The sequence below is a fragment of the Rattus norvegicus genome, chromosome 8, assembly GCF_036323735.1.
Source record: "Rattus norvegicus strain BN/NHsdMcwi chromosome 8, GRCr8, whole genome shotgun sequence".
NCBI classification, from domain to species: Eukaryota; Metazoa; Chordata; class Mammalia; order Rodentia; family Muridae; genus Rattus; species Rattus norvegicus.
In genome coordinates, this window is record NC_086026.1 from 24,066,055 (window position 1) to 24,084,039 (window position 17,985).

At 35.3% G+C, this 17,985-nt stretch overlaps 1 protein-coding gene across 1 annotated transcript; it reads right to left on the bottom strand.

The window, feature by feature from the left end:
• Positions 1-7,081: 7,081 nt before the first annotated feature.
• On the bottom strand, positions 7,082-8,020 carry Or7g23 (olfactory receptor family 7 subfamily G member 23). Its single transcript, NM_001000884.1, has one exon. The coding sequence runs from the start codon at positions 8,018-8,020 to the stop codon at positions 7,082-7,084; it is 939 nt and encodes a 312-aa protein (NP_001000884.1).
• Positions 8,021-17,985: the final 9,965 nt, after the last annotated feature.

Consider the following 17,985-nt stretch of genomic DNA (forward strand, 5'->3'; position numbering starts at 1 on the left):
ACAAATACACATTAATAAGTGACAACATAATATGTACCAAGTTTTAGTAACCCTAACTAAAATAAATTTAACAATATTTAACATGGACTGAATGAACTGTTATTTCTATATCATATGTTAATTCACAGCACAAGTTAAACTCTCCAAATATTTCTTTCCAGACTTACTAGAAAAAGAGAGGAAGAACAATAAGTGGATTCAATTTTTTTCTTCAGAGGCTTGAAGTTCTTGTCATACAGATCTTTCACTTGCTTGGTTAGAATCACCCCAAAGTATTTTTATATTATTTATGACTATTGTGAAATATGTTATTTCCCTAATTACTTTCTTCTTTATTGGATTTTTAAAATTTACATTTCAAATGTTATTCCCTTTCCTTGTTTACAGCCCATAAATTCCTATTACATTCTCCCTCCCCCTTGCTTTTATGAGAGTGTCCCCCATCCCCACCCCTTCCTGTCTCCTCACTATGACATTCCTCTACACGGAGGGGGGCGTGGAGTTGAACCTTGGTAATACCAAGAACTCTTCCTCCCGTTGATGCCCAACAAGGTCTCCTCCTACACATGCATCTGGAGCCATGAGTCTGTCCATGTGTAATCTGGATGATGATTTCGTCCCTGGGAACTCTGATTGGTTGGTGTTATTGTGCTTATGGGGTTGCAAAGCCCTTCAGCTCCTTCAATCCCTTCTCTATCTCCTCCTTTGCGGACCATGTTCTCAGTTCAATGGTTGGCTGGAAGTATCCGCCTCTGTATTCATCATGTTTCCGCAGACCCTCTCAGAGACAGTTATATCATGCTCCTGTCAGCATGCACTTCTTGGAATCAACAATATTGTCTGGGTTTCATGGCTGTATATGGGCTGGATGCCCAGGTAGGGCAATCTTTGGAAGACCTTTCCTTCAGTACGTGCTCCAAACATTGTCTCTGTACTTCCTCCTATATTGCTTTTTTTAAAAGTTACCCCTTCTAAGAAGAACTGAAGCATCTGCACTTTGATCATGAATCTTCTTGAACTTCATGTGGTTTGTGGATTTTACCTTGGGTAATACAAGCTTTTGGGCTATTATTTACTTATCAGTGAGTGCATACCGTGTGTGTGTGTGTGTGTGTGTGTGTGTGTGTGTGGTGTGTGTGTGGTTTTTTTCTTTTATTTTCTTTTTATTTTTTGTTTTGATTATGTTACCTCGCTCAGGGTATTTTCTCAGCCTGTTTCTCCTTTGAGTAGAGAAAGTCTAAATGGATCTGTGCCCTCCACATAAAACCAGATACAATGAAACTAATAGAAGGGAAAGTGGGGAAGAGCCTCAAATACATGGGCACAGGGGAAAATTTTCTCTACAGAACACCAATTGCTTATGCTGTAAGAACAAGAGTCAACAAATGGGACCTCATAAATTACAAAGCTTCTGTAAGGCAAAGGACACTGACAATTGGACAAAAAGGCAACCAACAGATTGGGAAAAGATCTTTACCAATCCTACCTTTGATAGAAGGCTAATATCTAATATATACGTGAACTCATGAAGTTAGACTCCAGGAAATCAAATAACCCTTTAAAAAAATGGGCTACAGAGCAAAACAAAGAATTTTCAATTAAGGAATATCAAATAGCCACAAAACACCTAAAGAAATGTTCAACAACCTTAGTAATCAGGGAAATGCAAATCAAAATAACCCTGAAATTCCACCTCACACCAATGATAATGGTTAAGATCAATAACTCAGGTAACAGCAGTTGCTGTTAAGGATGTTGAGAAAGAGGAACACTCCTCTATTTTTGGTGGGAATGCAAGCTTGTATAACTACTCTAAAAATCATTCTGGTGGTTTTTCAGAAAATTGGACATAACGCTACCTGAGGACCCACCTATACCACTCTTGGGCATATACCCAAATTTTTTTTCTACATATAACAAGGACATATGCCTCCACTATGTTCATAGCAGCTATATTCATAATTGCCAGAAGCTGGAAAGAATGCAGATTTCCTTTAACAGAGGAATGGATACAGAAAATTTGGTACATTTACAGAATGGTGTCCTACTCAGCTATTAGCAACAATGACTACAGAAAATATTTTGCAAATGAATGGCAAATGGATGGAACTTGAAAATATCATCCTGAGGGAGTTAACCAAGTCAGAAAAGAACACATATTGTATGCATTCACTGATTAAGTGGATATTAGCTCAAAAGCTTGGAAAGCCCAAGGCTCCATTCTCAGACCATATGAAGCTCAAAATTAAGGAAGACCAAAATGTGTACACAACAGTTATTTTTAGAAGGCTGAAAAAATACTTGAGCGAGGAAAAACAGGACAAGTATTGGAGCAGAAACTGATGAAAAGGCCATCCAGTGACTATCCCACCTAAGGATACATCCCCCACGCAGCTACCAAATGCAGTCACTATTATTGATGCTAAGAATTGCTTGCTGACAGGCACCTGATATGATTGTATCCAGACAGGCTTTTCCAGAGCCTTACTGATACAGATTATGATGCTTCCAGCTAACATCATATTGAGCATGGGGACCCCAATGGAGGAGCTAGAGAAATGAATAAAGGAGCTGAAGGGCTTTGCAACCACATAGGAAGAACAACAACATCAATTGAGATCCTCCAGAGCTCCCAGGGACTAAATCATGAAATCAAAGGGTACATATTGTGTCTGGTATCAATAGGAGGAGAAGTTCTTGGTCCTGTGTAGGCTCTTTTCCCCAGTGTAGGGGAATTCCAGGGATTGAGATGTGAATGAGTGTGTGGAAAAGGGTGCATCCACCTAGAAGCAGGGGAAGGGGGATTGGAGGCAGGGAACATGGAAATTCCATTATTATTATTATTATTATTATTATTAGTAGTAGTAGTAGTAGTAGTAGTAGTAGTAGTAGTAGTAGTAGTAATATTCCCCAGGCACACATTTAAACAGGCCAGACAGAACCCATTGTAAAGAGTTCTTTATAAATGTTATAAGGATGCTGAAGTGAAGCTCTTCACAGTTGATGGCTTCTGGCAATGAGTAGGGGAAGAACTTTGTTATTTCTAATGAGGTGGTAACTGGGAGTTTAATTATGCCCTAATAAGTATATGAGGAAAACAAACTGAACTTGGTATATTAATATTCTTTTTGGTGTTGGGGAACAATGTTAGGGTCTTCCACTTCGGAAGAATTTTTAATTCCTAAAAGTATTAGGTTTGCAAATGTATGTTATAATCACATCAATTCTTCCCTCCCTAAATTACTTCCCATTTTGTCATGTCAATACCTTTATAAAAGCAAAACAAAACTTTATATGTACTTCTGTATCTAAGACTTTAACTATTTTTTCCCCTTTCTTTTCTTGGTGTTTAGTCTTCTCAGTTGTCACATTGGAAGTTAATTTTCATTGCAGTATAGTGAGAGTGCCTTTATATTGACATGAATTCGGGCTATATATTTCTCTTTGTGTATATTCAATCTGGCATCCTAATATCTACAAGCCTGTCATGATTTCGAGGACCCCTATTTCTAGTCAATGACTTTTCACAGAAAGACACTCTTGACATTCCCTTTTCCATCTCTCGAGTTAACATATATACTCATGGTCATACTTATCTTTAAATACAATTTGATCATGAATGAAAATAAGCATGACTTTCAATATATAGGATGCACATTCAGTTAAATATAACAAGAAACCATAAATATGTTATTATTTAAAAAGTTACCTGTAAATGCCTAGTGGAATTTATCAAGACATGTTATCAAACCTACTTCTAAAATATTTTCTATTATTAGATTGAAATAAATATTTTATCTTTAATTGCAGGGTTTTTACATGCACACATATACTTTGATTAAAGCCATCCAGATTAATTCCAGCACCCCCCACCTCATCACTCCACCACTTTCTTATGTTTAGAGCGTGTATTTTTTTTAAACAAAACTGGTCTACTTAGTGGTCTCCTGTGCATGCACAAATGTAGTGTCATATACTGGATCATTGATACCCAGTGCAATAAATAACATTTTAAAGATCAAAACTAGATATATTAATAGAAAACCCTGCTCACCAAGCCTAGAACAGGGATTTAGTAAGGCAATTATTTCAGAATTAGGCATTATTGTAGAAAAGGAAAGGGCTTAAATAATGTCTTTTTATTGGATATTTTATTTATTTACATTTCAAATGTTATTAACTTTCCCAGATTTCACTCCAAAATCCCTCTATCCCATTCTCCTCCCCATGCTTCTATGAGGGTGATGATCCAGCCCCCTGCCCACTCCCACTGCTCTGCCTAGCATTCCTCTGCCCTGGGGCATTAAGCCTTCACAGGATCCTATTTAATTTCCTATCTACATTTTTTCCTAAATTCATTTCAGCTATCAAGAAAATCAGGCATTGATAGAAGAGATTTAATGGATAATCAAAGAATAATTAACTATTTTCTGCTATAGATCTTTTACTTTCCTATATTCTGGAAAAAAGTGTTCAATTTTAATTCACTTATGCAAACGCTCATTCATAACTTTGTTCTGAGAGCACTTGCACTGTTCCTTTTAAAACATTTTGAATCAAAACTAACAGATATTTTTAAGGAAGGAAATGTAATTGTTAAGGATATATTATTCTGGGTATTCTTATTATGACAGATTATCAATACACATCTACCAAGATGCTCAGAATCTAAAATATATGTTGCAACTCTTTGATCACCAATAATATTATCACAAAAATGCAGCTTTGTGTCAGTGGTATTCATTCTATGTACAGGTTATCAACTGTAATTACTTTTGCAAAATCAATAGAGAAAATATAACTCCACAACAACTGTAATCATGTGTTCAGTATTTTAAATCATGTGTTTATTATTCACATCAATTTTCAAACAAAGTGTCCATATGGATACTGCAAAAGCAATGTGTAATTGAATCATAAGCGTAGCAAAGAATATTCCATCTAAGAACTTTACAAAATATATTTATTAAATACTTTATTTGGTTATTATTTGTGGGTAATAAAATTAAATTATAATTAAAATAGTGAAAGAAGGAACATAATCAATACTAGAAATAAAATACTGACTGCCCAAATCTGAAATTCATCTTCACAACTATTGTAAATTAAGATTTTCTTCCTGTCTTCTCATTTTTGACCTTAATACATAGAATAATATTAAAATAGTTCTTCTAGTTACACAAAACTGAAAAAAATGCTTCTCTTCATTTATTGGTTCTGCAAAATCTAATACTCGTGTTTACCACATCTTATAATTCCATCTAAATGACTGAAAAACTAGAAATGTGTTTAAGTCTACCACTTGGTACAGTGCAGGCATGTAACAAAGTTACTGCATCAAAGTTCAACATGATTGTTGCAAAAAAAAAGAACTAAAGGATACAACATTCTGTATTATATTTAACTTGACATCTTCATTTCCCCAAAACTCACAGCAGTTTTGAGTAGATTTGAAATACTATGAACTATAACCTGCCATATGCCTTACTTTCTATGTATTTGAAAAGAAAAACATGTTCAACTTTAATTCAGAATTTAAAAACATAATTTATATTTTATAAATGATGTCACTTTCACTGTTCAGTTTCAAGTACCATGTATCTAAACTGTATTTTTAAAATGAAGTAAATTTTATTGATGCTAATTACTGATAGACTGTCTCAAAACTGTCAGCAGCCAATAGTGTCACAGAGAAAATTACTATTTATTGTACGTCAGGCTTTACCTTAGGCTATTTCACAAGTAGCTCATATAAATTAATCATCTCATTTATTCTAATGTAAATTTCATCAAGTGGCCCTTTATACCTTCATTAGTTCCAATACCTTTTCTTTCAACCATTTGTGACTGGCAAAATCTCCCATACCTGATTTTTTTCTCAGAGTTCTTAGCTCTTCCCTGATGTCCTACTTTCCCTCCCTGACCTGCTATAAGCAATCAGATGTTTATTAAACCATTCAGAAATTGACAAAAATGTTTATGAAACACTATGACAGGGACATAACATTTTTAATATCAAACTCTACACAATATTCAGCACTCTGCTGGAACAGAAATCAATACTTGAATAATGCAAAAATATCTGTACGAAGTACACAAATAAATTTCCCAACAATAATACTTAATAAAATACATATTCAGATTATGATATAAGGAATAATTCTCAGTAATAACTATTTTGTTGATCAGAATCTAAAACAGAACTTTCAGTTCTCCAGTACTAAAAATTCTATCACATAGATGGACTTTTGTTTCAGTAGTGTCTATCTGGTATAGACTTTATCAACAGTACCTATTTTTGAGAAATTAATAAAGAAAACATGACATGAAGACACCTGTAATTTTAGGGTTTTTTATGTTTACTGTGGACAAAATATGTTTTAAAATCTAAATTTGATCGATAAATATTAATCAAGACAATATAGCTTAACCAAATATAGTATGCCAAGTACTCACATATTGCAGTCACTTTAAAGATTACAGGAAACTGGAGAACTTCAGCTCATTATAATTCCACTTAAATTGAATTTTTCTAAAATGACACATTCATTCTGCAGGATATGTCACACAAGATAAACCATTCCATAAACAATAGGATTCAACAATAGAAAAACAACACTATGCATCATGGAAATAATTGCATTATTTCTGATAGAGTCTCTCAAGGCACAGGTGATATGTATCCAAAACATTTAAAAAGTTACTTAGAGTCTAAGAAACAAATTTCAATCCTCTGGTAACCAATAATACTATCACATGGATGCATTTTGGCTCAGTGTTACACTTACTTTGTATGGTTTACCAACAGTAACTAATTTAAGAAATCAACAGAGAAGAAATAACACTATCACATCTCTAACTTTACTGTGCCTCTCTGTGAATTATGGATAAAGCAAATTCTATAAGAACTAAAATAAAAGATGGGGATATAATCTGGAAAATATCTGAAAGCAAATTTTATATAAGTTGAAGTATACCAAGTACACATTGGAGTCGTTTTAGTGAGTACAGCAAAGTGGAGAGCTAAGATTATTCTTAATTTGACTCTCTCTGCAATGCCAAATCATTAACATGTATTATATCACACAAGATAAATAAGTCTACCAACAAGTGTCCTCAAGGCTTTCTTCATTTCTCTATTTCTTAGACTGTAGATAAATGGGTTGAGCAATGGAGGAACTACACTGTACATCATGGAAGCCATTGCTGTGTTTCTAAGAGAATCTGTCACGGCTGAGCTGATGTAAACACCAAAACCTGTCCCATAGAACAGGGAAACAACAGATAGATGTGATGCACAAGTAGAGAAAGCTCTATGCTTCCCTCCAGAAGATGGCATTCTCAAGACTGATGACACAATGTAAATATATGAAAAAACAATTCCACAGACAGGACCACCTCCAAAGACAAAAGCTGCAACAAATATTAAAAAATTATTGAGAAATGTATCAGAACAGGCAAGTTTGATAATCTGAGCCAGCTCACAGAAAAAGTGTGGAATTTCTAGTTCTGTGCAGAAGGAAAGTCTTAAAACCATTAGACTGTGAAGTAGGGCGTCCATAATGCTAAAGAAGAGGGAGAATAGAATCATCAGGGCACAGAAAATAGGATTCATGATGACTGTATACCTCAGGGGTTTGCAAATGGCCACATAGCGATCATAGGCCATCACTGCCAGGAGAAAATTTTCCATTCCACCAAAAATTGAAACAAAGCAGATTTGCGATAGACATTCTATGTAACTTATGCTGTCGTCATGGGCTTGGATATTCACCAGCATTTTTGGGATTGTGACTGTACTGTAACAGATGTCATTAATGGAAAGAATAGAGAGGAAGAGGTACATGGGAGTGTGCAGTTGTGACCCAGAGCTGATAGCCAAGATGATAATCAGGTTTCCCAGAACTGTAATCAGATACATGGAGAGAAACATGATGAAGATGAGGGGCAGCAGTTTGTGATTTTCTGTCAGTCCAAGTAGATGGAATTCTGAAACTGCTGTTTGGTTTTTCAGTTCCATTTTTTTGGTGTAAACTTTGAAAAGGAAAATGTAAAAAGAAAATGTAATTTGTGAGCGCCTTTGTCAGAATCACTTATCTACCTGCCAGAATGGCATTAGAATAGCATTGCCTCTAATAATTGTACTGATATAGACCTAATCATATTTTAAACACAGCTTATGTACAATAGTTGACCAAAGTACTTAAACTACTCTGATAACTCTCCACAGTGGGAAAATTTCGGAAAATTCTTTAGTATTTGAGGAGAAATATTTATTGACAATTACATTATTTTTCAATGGAATAAAATCACACCTGCATTGTCCAGATTTTGAAACCTGTAAATAAAACTTTGGTTAAATTTATGTGATTATTTGATGGACAAGAGACAATTCAAGAGAATCTTTTTTTATCATTCACTTTTCCTTGTTTACTTTTGTATTCTTGTTCTTTCAGGATGAAATTTTTATAAGCTATTCCCTGTAGTTTTTTTAATTGTTCTTTGTGAATTTCCAATTATGCACCACAAGTCATTCATGTCTCCATCCTCCTTCATCAGCTCTCTTATCTTACAATCATCAACAACCATCAACTGAGAAAAACATCTCATTATGGAAGCTACAGTGTATCACAGTGTGTTATACTTCCCCAAACCTCTTTGTTTGTTAATATCATTGCCATGATGCATTGGTCTGTTCTGTGGCTTTTGCTTTTGCTACTCTACCAATACTTGAACTTCAACCTGACTTCTATAGATAGCTTGCTGTTGCCCTATATCATAGAGATTCTTGAATTTTGAATCTGTAATCTGGTCACTTCATGCACTCTAGTAGTTCACCAATGGCATAGATGTTGGCTTAGACCAATTCAGTGTCCTGAATCATGCACTCTGTACTAGCTTATATAAAACCTCTGCAACCAAGACCGTCTTTAAAATGCAGTCCAGGTGATTTGCCAGGCTTGCTTACCACAGTTTTTCAGTCAGGGAGAGACTTGGCCACTTCTACCACTCTCAAAACCCTGCAAACACCTGTCCCTTCTGCCCTACATGGTAATAGATGATGTAGTGTTGGGAAGGAGAGTTTCCCTCCATCGTCTATCCCACTGGCATTGCCTTAATTTTTATAGCTTACCTGAATATTGGAAATTGAGTATATATCCTCAGGAACTGATGTCTTAATAGATCCAAGGTTTTCTGGTACTGAGAGTATAAATACTGTGCTTTAAATTTATACCACACACCAAATTACACAGCTTCTTTTCTCATGGGTGATAAGTAAAAATAACTACTCATCAGTCCATTTATCTTCTTCACAGTTGCAATCCCAATAATGTCTACTTTGTTAAGCAAGTAGCATTCCAAGTGGTCTGCTCTCTGACTCTGGAGACCAGATAAGTGGAATCTTATATTTATTTCTTCATGTATTTATTCACTTTATATCCCTATTGCATCCCCCATTCTTCTCCCAGTCCTGCCCTCAAAAGACCCTCCCCCATTATTCCCTTCCTTCTCCTCAGAAAATTGGAAGGTCCCTAGGGTTCCTGCCTACTATAGGATGTCAAATTCCAGCAGAACTAGGTACATTCTCTCGACTGAGGTTATACAAGGCAATCCAGTTATGGGAAGGATATCCAATGGCAGGCAAGATAGTGAGAGACAGCCCACATTCTAATTTTAAAGGGATCTACATGAATACCAAGCTGTGAATTTTATTCTGTCTATTTAATGCATCATCCTTATTTGACAGATGTAGCCAGAAATCACTCTCCTCTTTCACCTAATCTATAATAATTTCCCTAAACATATCTCTGAAACTATGAATAAAACTAAATTTGTATTCTTGTAGTATTTCCCTTAAGTATCTTTAGTGCTATACGTTCACTAGCATGGTCATACTCTAAGTTGTTTGGTGCTTATTTAGAACTGAGGCCTTTCCAACCCCACATCACTGCTAGAAGCCATAGTTGTAAAGAGCTATAGTCAAGCCTTCATATCATATTTCTTAAAAGTGATCTTCAATGGCTCTCTGTTCAGGCTGTTGATATTTTTTGTTTGTTTGTTTTGTTTTGTTCTGAGCAATTGTTGAAGTATGGAAAGGTTGTTATAGAAAACTTCCTTGTTTTTCTTTCTCTATTGTTTTCCTATGTCATTGATATGACTGCCAAAGTAGCTTCTTAACTATTTTTTTTACCAATTTAAAATTTAAAAACTATAAATGATTTGAGCAATAAAATTTTTTAATGTTTTATGACATGAATTCTCTTTTTCCAATTTGTATATTTTTCTTTTTTATTTAGGTATTTTGACTTACATTTCAAATGTTATTCCCTTTCATGGTTTCATGTCCACAAGCCCCCTATTCCTCCTCCCTCCCCTTTTTTCCATAAGGGTATTCCCCCTCCTCAATGATCCTCCCCCTCATTCATCCTCATCCACCTTCCCGCCCTGACATTCCCCTACAATGGGGACTCCAGCCTTGGCAGAGACAAGGGCTATTCCTCCCATTGGTGCCCAACCTGGCCATCCTCTGCTACATATGTAGCTGGAGGTAAGGGTCTGTCCAAGTGTAGCCTTTGAATGGTGCTTTAGTCCCTGGGAGCTCCGGTTGTTTGGTATTGTTGTTCTTATGGGGTTGCAAGACCCTTTAGTTCCTTCAATATTTTCTGTAATTCCTCCACTGGGGACCCCGTTCTCAGTTCAATGGTTTGCTGGTAACATTCACCTCTGTATTTGTAATGCTCTGGCTGAGTCTTTCATGAGACAGCCATATCCATCTCCTGTCAGCATGTACTTCTTGGCTTCATCAATATTGACTGGGTATGGTGGCTGAATCCCCAGGTGGCACAGGGTCTGAATGGACATTCCTTAAGTTTCTGCTCCAAATTTTGTCTCCATATCTCCTCCTGTGAATATTTTTGTTCCCCCTTTTAAGAAGGACTGTAGCATCCACACTTTATTGTACTTCTTGTGTTTAATGTGGTCTTTGGATTGTATCTTGGGTAATTCAAACTTAATATTCACTTATCAGTGAGTGCATACCCTGTGTGGTTTTTTGTGAGTGTTTTATCTCACTCAAGATAATATTTTCCAGTTCCATTCATTTGCCTATGAATTTCATGAAGCCTTTTTTTATAGCCAATTAGTGCTCCATTGTGTAGATGTAGCACATTTTCTATATCCATTCCACTGTTGAAGGTCATCTAGATTCTTTCCAGCTTCTGACTATTATAAATAAGGCTGCTATGAACATAGTGGAGCATGTGTCTTTGTTGTGTGTGGGAACATCATTTCGGTATGTGCCCAGGAATGCTATAGCTGGGTCCTCAGTTAGTACAATATCCAATTTTCAGAGGAACCTCCAGACTAATTTCCAGAGTGGTTGTGCCTGCTTGTATTTCCACTAACAATGGAGGAGTGTTCCTTTTTCTCCACATCCTTGACAGCATCTGTTATTACCTGAGTTTTTAATCCTAGCCATTCTGACTAGTGCAAGGTGGAATCTCAGGGTTGTTTTGATTTGTATTTCCTTGATGACTAAGAATGTTGAATATTTCTTTAGAAGTGCCTCAGCCATTTGATACTCCTCAGCTGAGAATTCATTATTTATTTCCTGTACCCATTTTTAAATAGTGCTATTTGGTTCTCTGGAGTCTAACTTCTTCTTTTCTTTGTATATATTGGATTTTAGCCCGTTATCAGATGAAGGATTGGTTAAGATCTTTTCCTAATCTGTTGGTCGCCATTTTTCCTAATGACAGTGTCCTTTGCCTTACAGAAGTTTTGCAGTTTTCTGAGGTCTCATTTGTCAATTCTTGATCTTAAAGCATAAGGCATTCTTTTTTTTCTTTTTTTTCTTTTTTTTCTTTTTTTTTTCTCTTTTTTCTTTTTTTCGGAGCTTGGGACCGAACCCAGGGCCTTGTGCTTGCTAGGCAAGTGCTCTACCACTGAGCTAAATCCCCAACCCCGGCATTCTTTTGTTCAGGAAAATTTCCCCTGTTCTCATGTGTTCGAGGCTCTTTCCCACATTTTCTTCTATTAGTTTGAGTGTATCAGGGTTTTATGTAGAGGTCCTTGATCCCTTAGGGTATAAGCTTTTTACAGGGTGATAAGAATGGGTCAATTTGCATTCTTCTATATTTTGACATCCAGTTGAACAAGCACCAATTGTTGAAAATGCTATCTTTTTGCACTGGATGGTTTTAGATCCTTTGTCAAAGATCAAGTGACCACAAGTGTATGGGCTCATCTCTGGGTCTATTCCATTGATCTACCTGCCTATCTCTGTACTAATACCATACAGTTTTTATTAAGATCACTCTGTAATACAGCTTGAAATCAGGGATAGTGATTCCCCTAGAAGTTCTTATATTTTTGAGTATAGTTTTTGTTATCCTGGTTTTCTTTTGTTTTTGTTTTTTGTTTTTTGTTTTTGGTATTCCAAAGGAATTTGCAAATTGCTCTTTCTAACTCTCTGAGAATTGAGTTTGAATTTTGGGGATTGCATTGAATCTATAGACTGCTTTTGGCAAGATGGCTATTTTCACTATATTAATCCTGCCAATCCAGGAGCATGGGAGGTCTTTCCACCTTCTGAGATCTTCTTCAAATTCTTTCTGCAGAGGCTTGAAGTTCTTGTCATACAGATCTTTCACTTGCTTGGTTAGATTCACACTGAGATATTTTATGATATTTGTGACTACTGTGAAATGTTTCATTTCCCTAATTTCTTTCACAGCCTGTTTATTCTTTGATTAGAGGAAGGCTACTGATTTGTTTGAGTTAATTTTGTACCTATCCTCTTTACTGAATTTGTTTTTCAGCTGTAGTAGTTTTCTGTTGGAACTTTATCTACTATCCTATCATCTGCAAATTGTGATATATTCACTTCTTCCTTTCCAATTTGTATCCCTTTGACCTCCTTTTGTTGTCTGATTGCTCTGGCTAGGCATTTGAGGACTATAATGAATAAGTACGGAGAGAGTGGGCAGCATTGTCTTTCCTGATTTTAATGGGATTACTTCAAGTTACTCTCCATTTAGTTTGATGTTGGCTACTGGTTTGCTATATTATGTATGGGCCTTGATCTCCTGGTCTTTCCAAGGCTTTTACCATGAAAGGGTGTTGAATTGTGTCACATGCTTTCTCATTATCAACTGAGATGATCTTTTTTAGTATGGTTTGATGTCATAATTGTAGCCAATATTATATGAATTTTTTCACATGCTTGAGCATATAGCTCCTTTATTTGATACATGTAGATTAAGAGCTAAAGAGAATATAGAACCATTACAGATAGCATAGAATATTTGAAAAGGCTAGAAAACATTCCAATAAGCAACATTATCATAATTAAATGTGGATTGATGATATTGAATTATAATTTATAAATAAAGTTCAAAACAAACTATTAAAAGATAATTTTAAACTACTGGTATAATCTGATAATTATATAAGAATATAAATGAAGCATGGTGGATGGGAAAAGGCATTAATGGGATATAACTTCTACGAACAAATCTCAGAACCCATAAAAGTGAAACAGTCTCTTGTAATCGAGCTCATATCAGACTGAAACTCCAATTCTCGTACGATAGCATTCTGAATGATGAGATTAACCACTATGTATCATTAGCCTGATAGAACATTTTAAAATAATATGGTCTTTAAATTTTAAGTTCATATTATAGATATAATCCACATGATCCTAACCATATGATTATGCAAAAATTGGTGTGATATGCATACATAAACTTTGAAACTCTTTGCCTATGTATCTAACTATAATAGTATTTCCTCTTTGAGATAGATCAAGAAGTGTTTGTTTTAATAGAAACTACAACTGAAAAAGGTGTTAGTACAATCATCTACCATAATTTGGTGGTTCAGGGTCACTTGAAAAAATACACAGAGCTGAACACATAAGAGAAATTTATCTAGACATCATGTTATTATTCATTGTGTAAGACATTAGTGACAGATAACCCAAAAATCGAGTTTCATAATCATTATATGTTTTTTCTTTTGTGTGTGTGTGTGAAACTACTAACACTGGAGACAGGTGTATGGCTCTTTGCCTGCACTTGAGACGCTTCTTTCTCCTATTGGGTGGCCTTCTTATATTATTTTGTACTGTTTAGCTGTCAAGACCAGCGTTTTTGTGGAGAGGAAATGGAAGGAGAGTGGATCTCAGGAAGAAGGGAGTTGGGGGAAGGTGTTGGCAGATTTTAAGAAGAGGAAACTGAGGTTTATTGAAATTTATTAAATCTACCACAGAATATATTTATGGAAGTTTTATTTCCAATAAGAAAGAAAAAAAGAAAGAAAGAATGAAAGAAAGGGAGAAAAAGAAAATGATTTTTTCACACATTCTTGTAGGAATAACATTTTATCAAGGAGAAAATACTATGTTTCATAGGATTAACTTATGCTCTCAAACAAAACCAAAGTTAAAAAGGGAACTTAGCACATAGACCTTTTAACTTAAATACCTACAACTTTGTCATGGCTCCAGTATTTTGGGAAAAAAAACACTCAAAATATATCTGTGGTAGTTCCTTTTAATCTGTCTCATGGATATAAGAGGAGATGATATAACGAACACCCCCAGTAAATTTTTTGACAATTTTACTTCAGTGTTTAAATTACCTGATAATTTATTTGATAATCTTTGCAAATGCTTCCGAATACCAAATTAACAATGACAATTCATAATGACTTTATGTGTTCAAATATGTGTGACATTCAGGTGCATATATCTACATCTATCTATCCCTATCTCTCTCTCTATCTCTCTCTCTCTCTCTCTCTCTCTCTCTCTCTCTCTCTCTGTGTGTGTGTATGTGTATGTGTGTGTGTGTTTGTTGTGAGTTCATAGGCACATGCTTGTGCACTTAGGAGTGGGTGAGAATACTAACTTAGGTACTGTCACTCAGTCTTTAGTCACTTTACACATTTTTTGACCCAATTGATAAGATATAATTGCCCACCTAAACATACAAATCCCAGTACCATCCATCCCTTAGGAACATTAGCAACAACCAGTAAATCCTCAGAGTGGAACCTTAACGTCAGCTTCCATCGTCCTGCCACCGTTTCTCTCTGTCTCCTCTCCTCCTTTCCCTTCCAGTCTCCTCCAAACTTCTCTCCCACCCATCCTTCCTTCTACTCCAATGACAGGCCTGCTTCTATCCTGTACCTGCCTCTTACCTGTATTTTACAAATTCAATGGGGAGAAGTTTCTGGTGAAGTCACCTGATTCCTGAGTAAGTGACTAGGCAGCTGTCCTTGGGGCAGTGGAATTAGCATCAAAATACAGATAACTCCAGGGCAAACCACAATATTTCCCCCTTTTTGTCCAGTTAAAAAGCCTTTTCACTTGTATATAAATTGAATACAATTACCATTCTACAATTTATGAAGCATGTGCTATACTCAACACCCAGTCCATCACTATACCAGTTAAACAGAACATTTAGTTATCCATTCCAGCTTAAGAAAGGCTTAAAACCTTTATTATATCTTGGCTAGCTTGTATACTACCTGTTAACAATCCTTTTTTATTTTTTTAAACACAGTTTTAGTGAAGGCTGTTTGACCAGAATGCTACAGGAATCCACCTATTTCTACCTTCCTAATTCTGGGAACACAAACAAACAACAAATTTCTTGACTTTTAAAACATATTGATGTTTAGAGTTCTAACTCAGGTTCTCATGCTTCTATAAAAACTGTTTTGTACACTGAACCGTATCGCAAGCTTAATAACAAAATTAGTTCAAATTACTTTATAACATTTTTTCTTGATTTTTCTGTCGGGTGTTCTTACTTTTAATTTTTGGATCATTTGTGACAGGTGGAAAGCCTCTAGGAGTTCTTTCGCAATAGTTAAAAAACACTGCCTTTCAACAGATCTTACTTAATTAATCATGTTGTAAATGAAAATATTATATTATACCAATTACCTCTACATTTATGTGAATATAATTGTTTGAGTCTCTGCCTCATCCTAATGAACACTATTCTCAGGAGACTAATATCATGTCATTATACAATATAAACATAGACCAAAAATAGATAAAGGAGGAAAACAAACACAAATCTATGAAAACAGGAGAGAAGGCAATCTTCCAGTGACAGACAATTACCATATAATATATTTAAATAATTGAGTTTTTAAGTAGACATTTCCTTAGAGAGCAATAGTATTGAGCTCCCAGAGAACATGAAAGTAGTTTGGCAATGATAATTACTTCTTACAATGTAAGGCTCACACACTTGAAAATTGTACAGTATTTTATTTTCTTTTTAGAATAAGGAAACATTAAATTAGATGAGGTGACCTGTGTTCTCATGGGCATTACTAGATATATTTCCTAAGGGCAGGATAGTAATCAATTTGCAAAGCGCACACTTTTCTAAATTTCATAAACAGTGTGTAAAAAAGAAACTTTTATTATTTGACTCTCATGATAACCCCATCTTTAATCTGCCCATCTTTGTTTCAGTTTGTCTCCTCTCTCTCTCTCTCTCTCCCTCTCTCTCTCTCTCTCTCTCTCTCCCTGTCTCTCTCTCTCTCCCCCTCACCCTCCCCTTTCCCCTCTTTGTGTGTGTATGTGTGTGCTTGACTGTCATTACCTTGACTTTATTAACCCTTAGGAATAAGAGAGCAGTATTAGAAACAGTGAGAATTTCTCTAGTACAATAAAAGCAAATTTAAGAGAAAAGTTGGTGTGCTATATGTACTTCAGGAAATCTGTGTATGCAGAATCTAAATCTATGATACAAACACTGATGAATACTCCTTGTTGAATATATTTAACACAAAGGGACTACCTGTTCTTCTAATAGTATCCACGTTTGCTCTTCTCAGAGGTTCCCTGTCACATGGTGGCACGTAAAAGGAACCACAGCAACAGCAATTAGATGTCAAGGATGACAATGTGCTGGGGAACGCTATATCTTGTGATAATAAGATCATAAAATGTCATAGTTTAAGTCAAACAAGGAGCTCAATAGAGGGGATGTAGAAAGGTACTCTGGTACTGACTAATATTATCTCAGCTACAGTTTGTAACACATATGCCTTAAATCAGTGAACATTTTGTCTGAAGGCAAATTAATATCTGAAAATTATCTAGGAAACATTTAAAATTTTCTCCAATTCCAGAAGCACAGGTGTTTCTCTAGTTAGCATATATTATGAACAAAACTGTATGCACAAGGCAAACAATTTTGAAATGTCCAGAGAAGATATCCTATAGATCAGACACCTTCTTACCCAGATTGTTGAATGAGTACACCAGAATTCTTGATTGAGAATTTATATTAATGTTACATTATTATTAATATAATAATGTAACATTATTATATTAATGTTACTATTATTTATATTAATGTTACTATTACTATTAATGTTAATATTACTATTATATTAATGTTACTAGTTTTTCCATTGATGAAAAGTATTTTCTCAAAGATGAAATTACAACTAAACAACAAATACTATCTCATAACATGTTTGAGAGAGAGAGAAGAGACTGAATTTTCAACTACATTTCTACACTGAGATGCTAAGCTTCAGCAGGCTTGCAGAGCATCACCGTTTGCTGTAGATCTTGTTATAAATATTCCTTGGATCATAGTTTGAACAAATGCACCCTATTTTCATGCTGTACACAAAGCAATATTCTGAAGCATTGTCAAGTTTTCAAAAGTCTCATCCTTTCCACCCCTTTTCAGAATATTTTGTTGAATGGTAATATCATACAAACCACTGAGATATTCTGAGGTTCAAAAAAGCATCTGATAAATGTTCAAACACTTCTGGTGCAGACAAGGTGAGAAATCAGTCATTGATTGCATCCTAAAGCAAGTTAATGAAACAGTGATGACTTGGTAGCATGATGCTAATAAACAAAGTGACAGTGACTTTGAAATTTTCTACTTGTTGTATAGCTTTTCAAGGAACTATGGAAACTACTGCAGA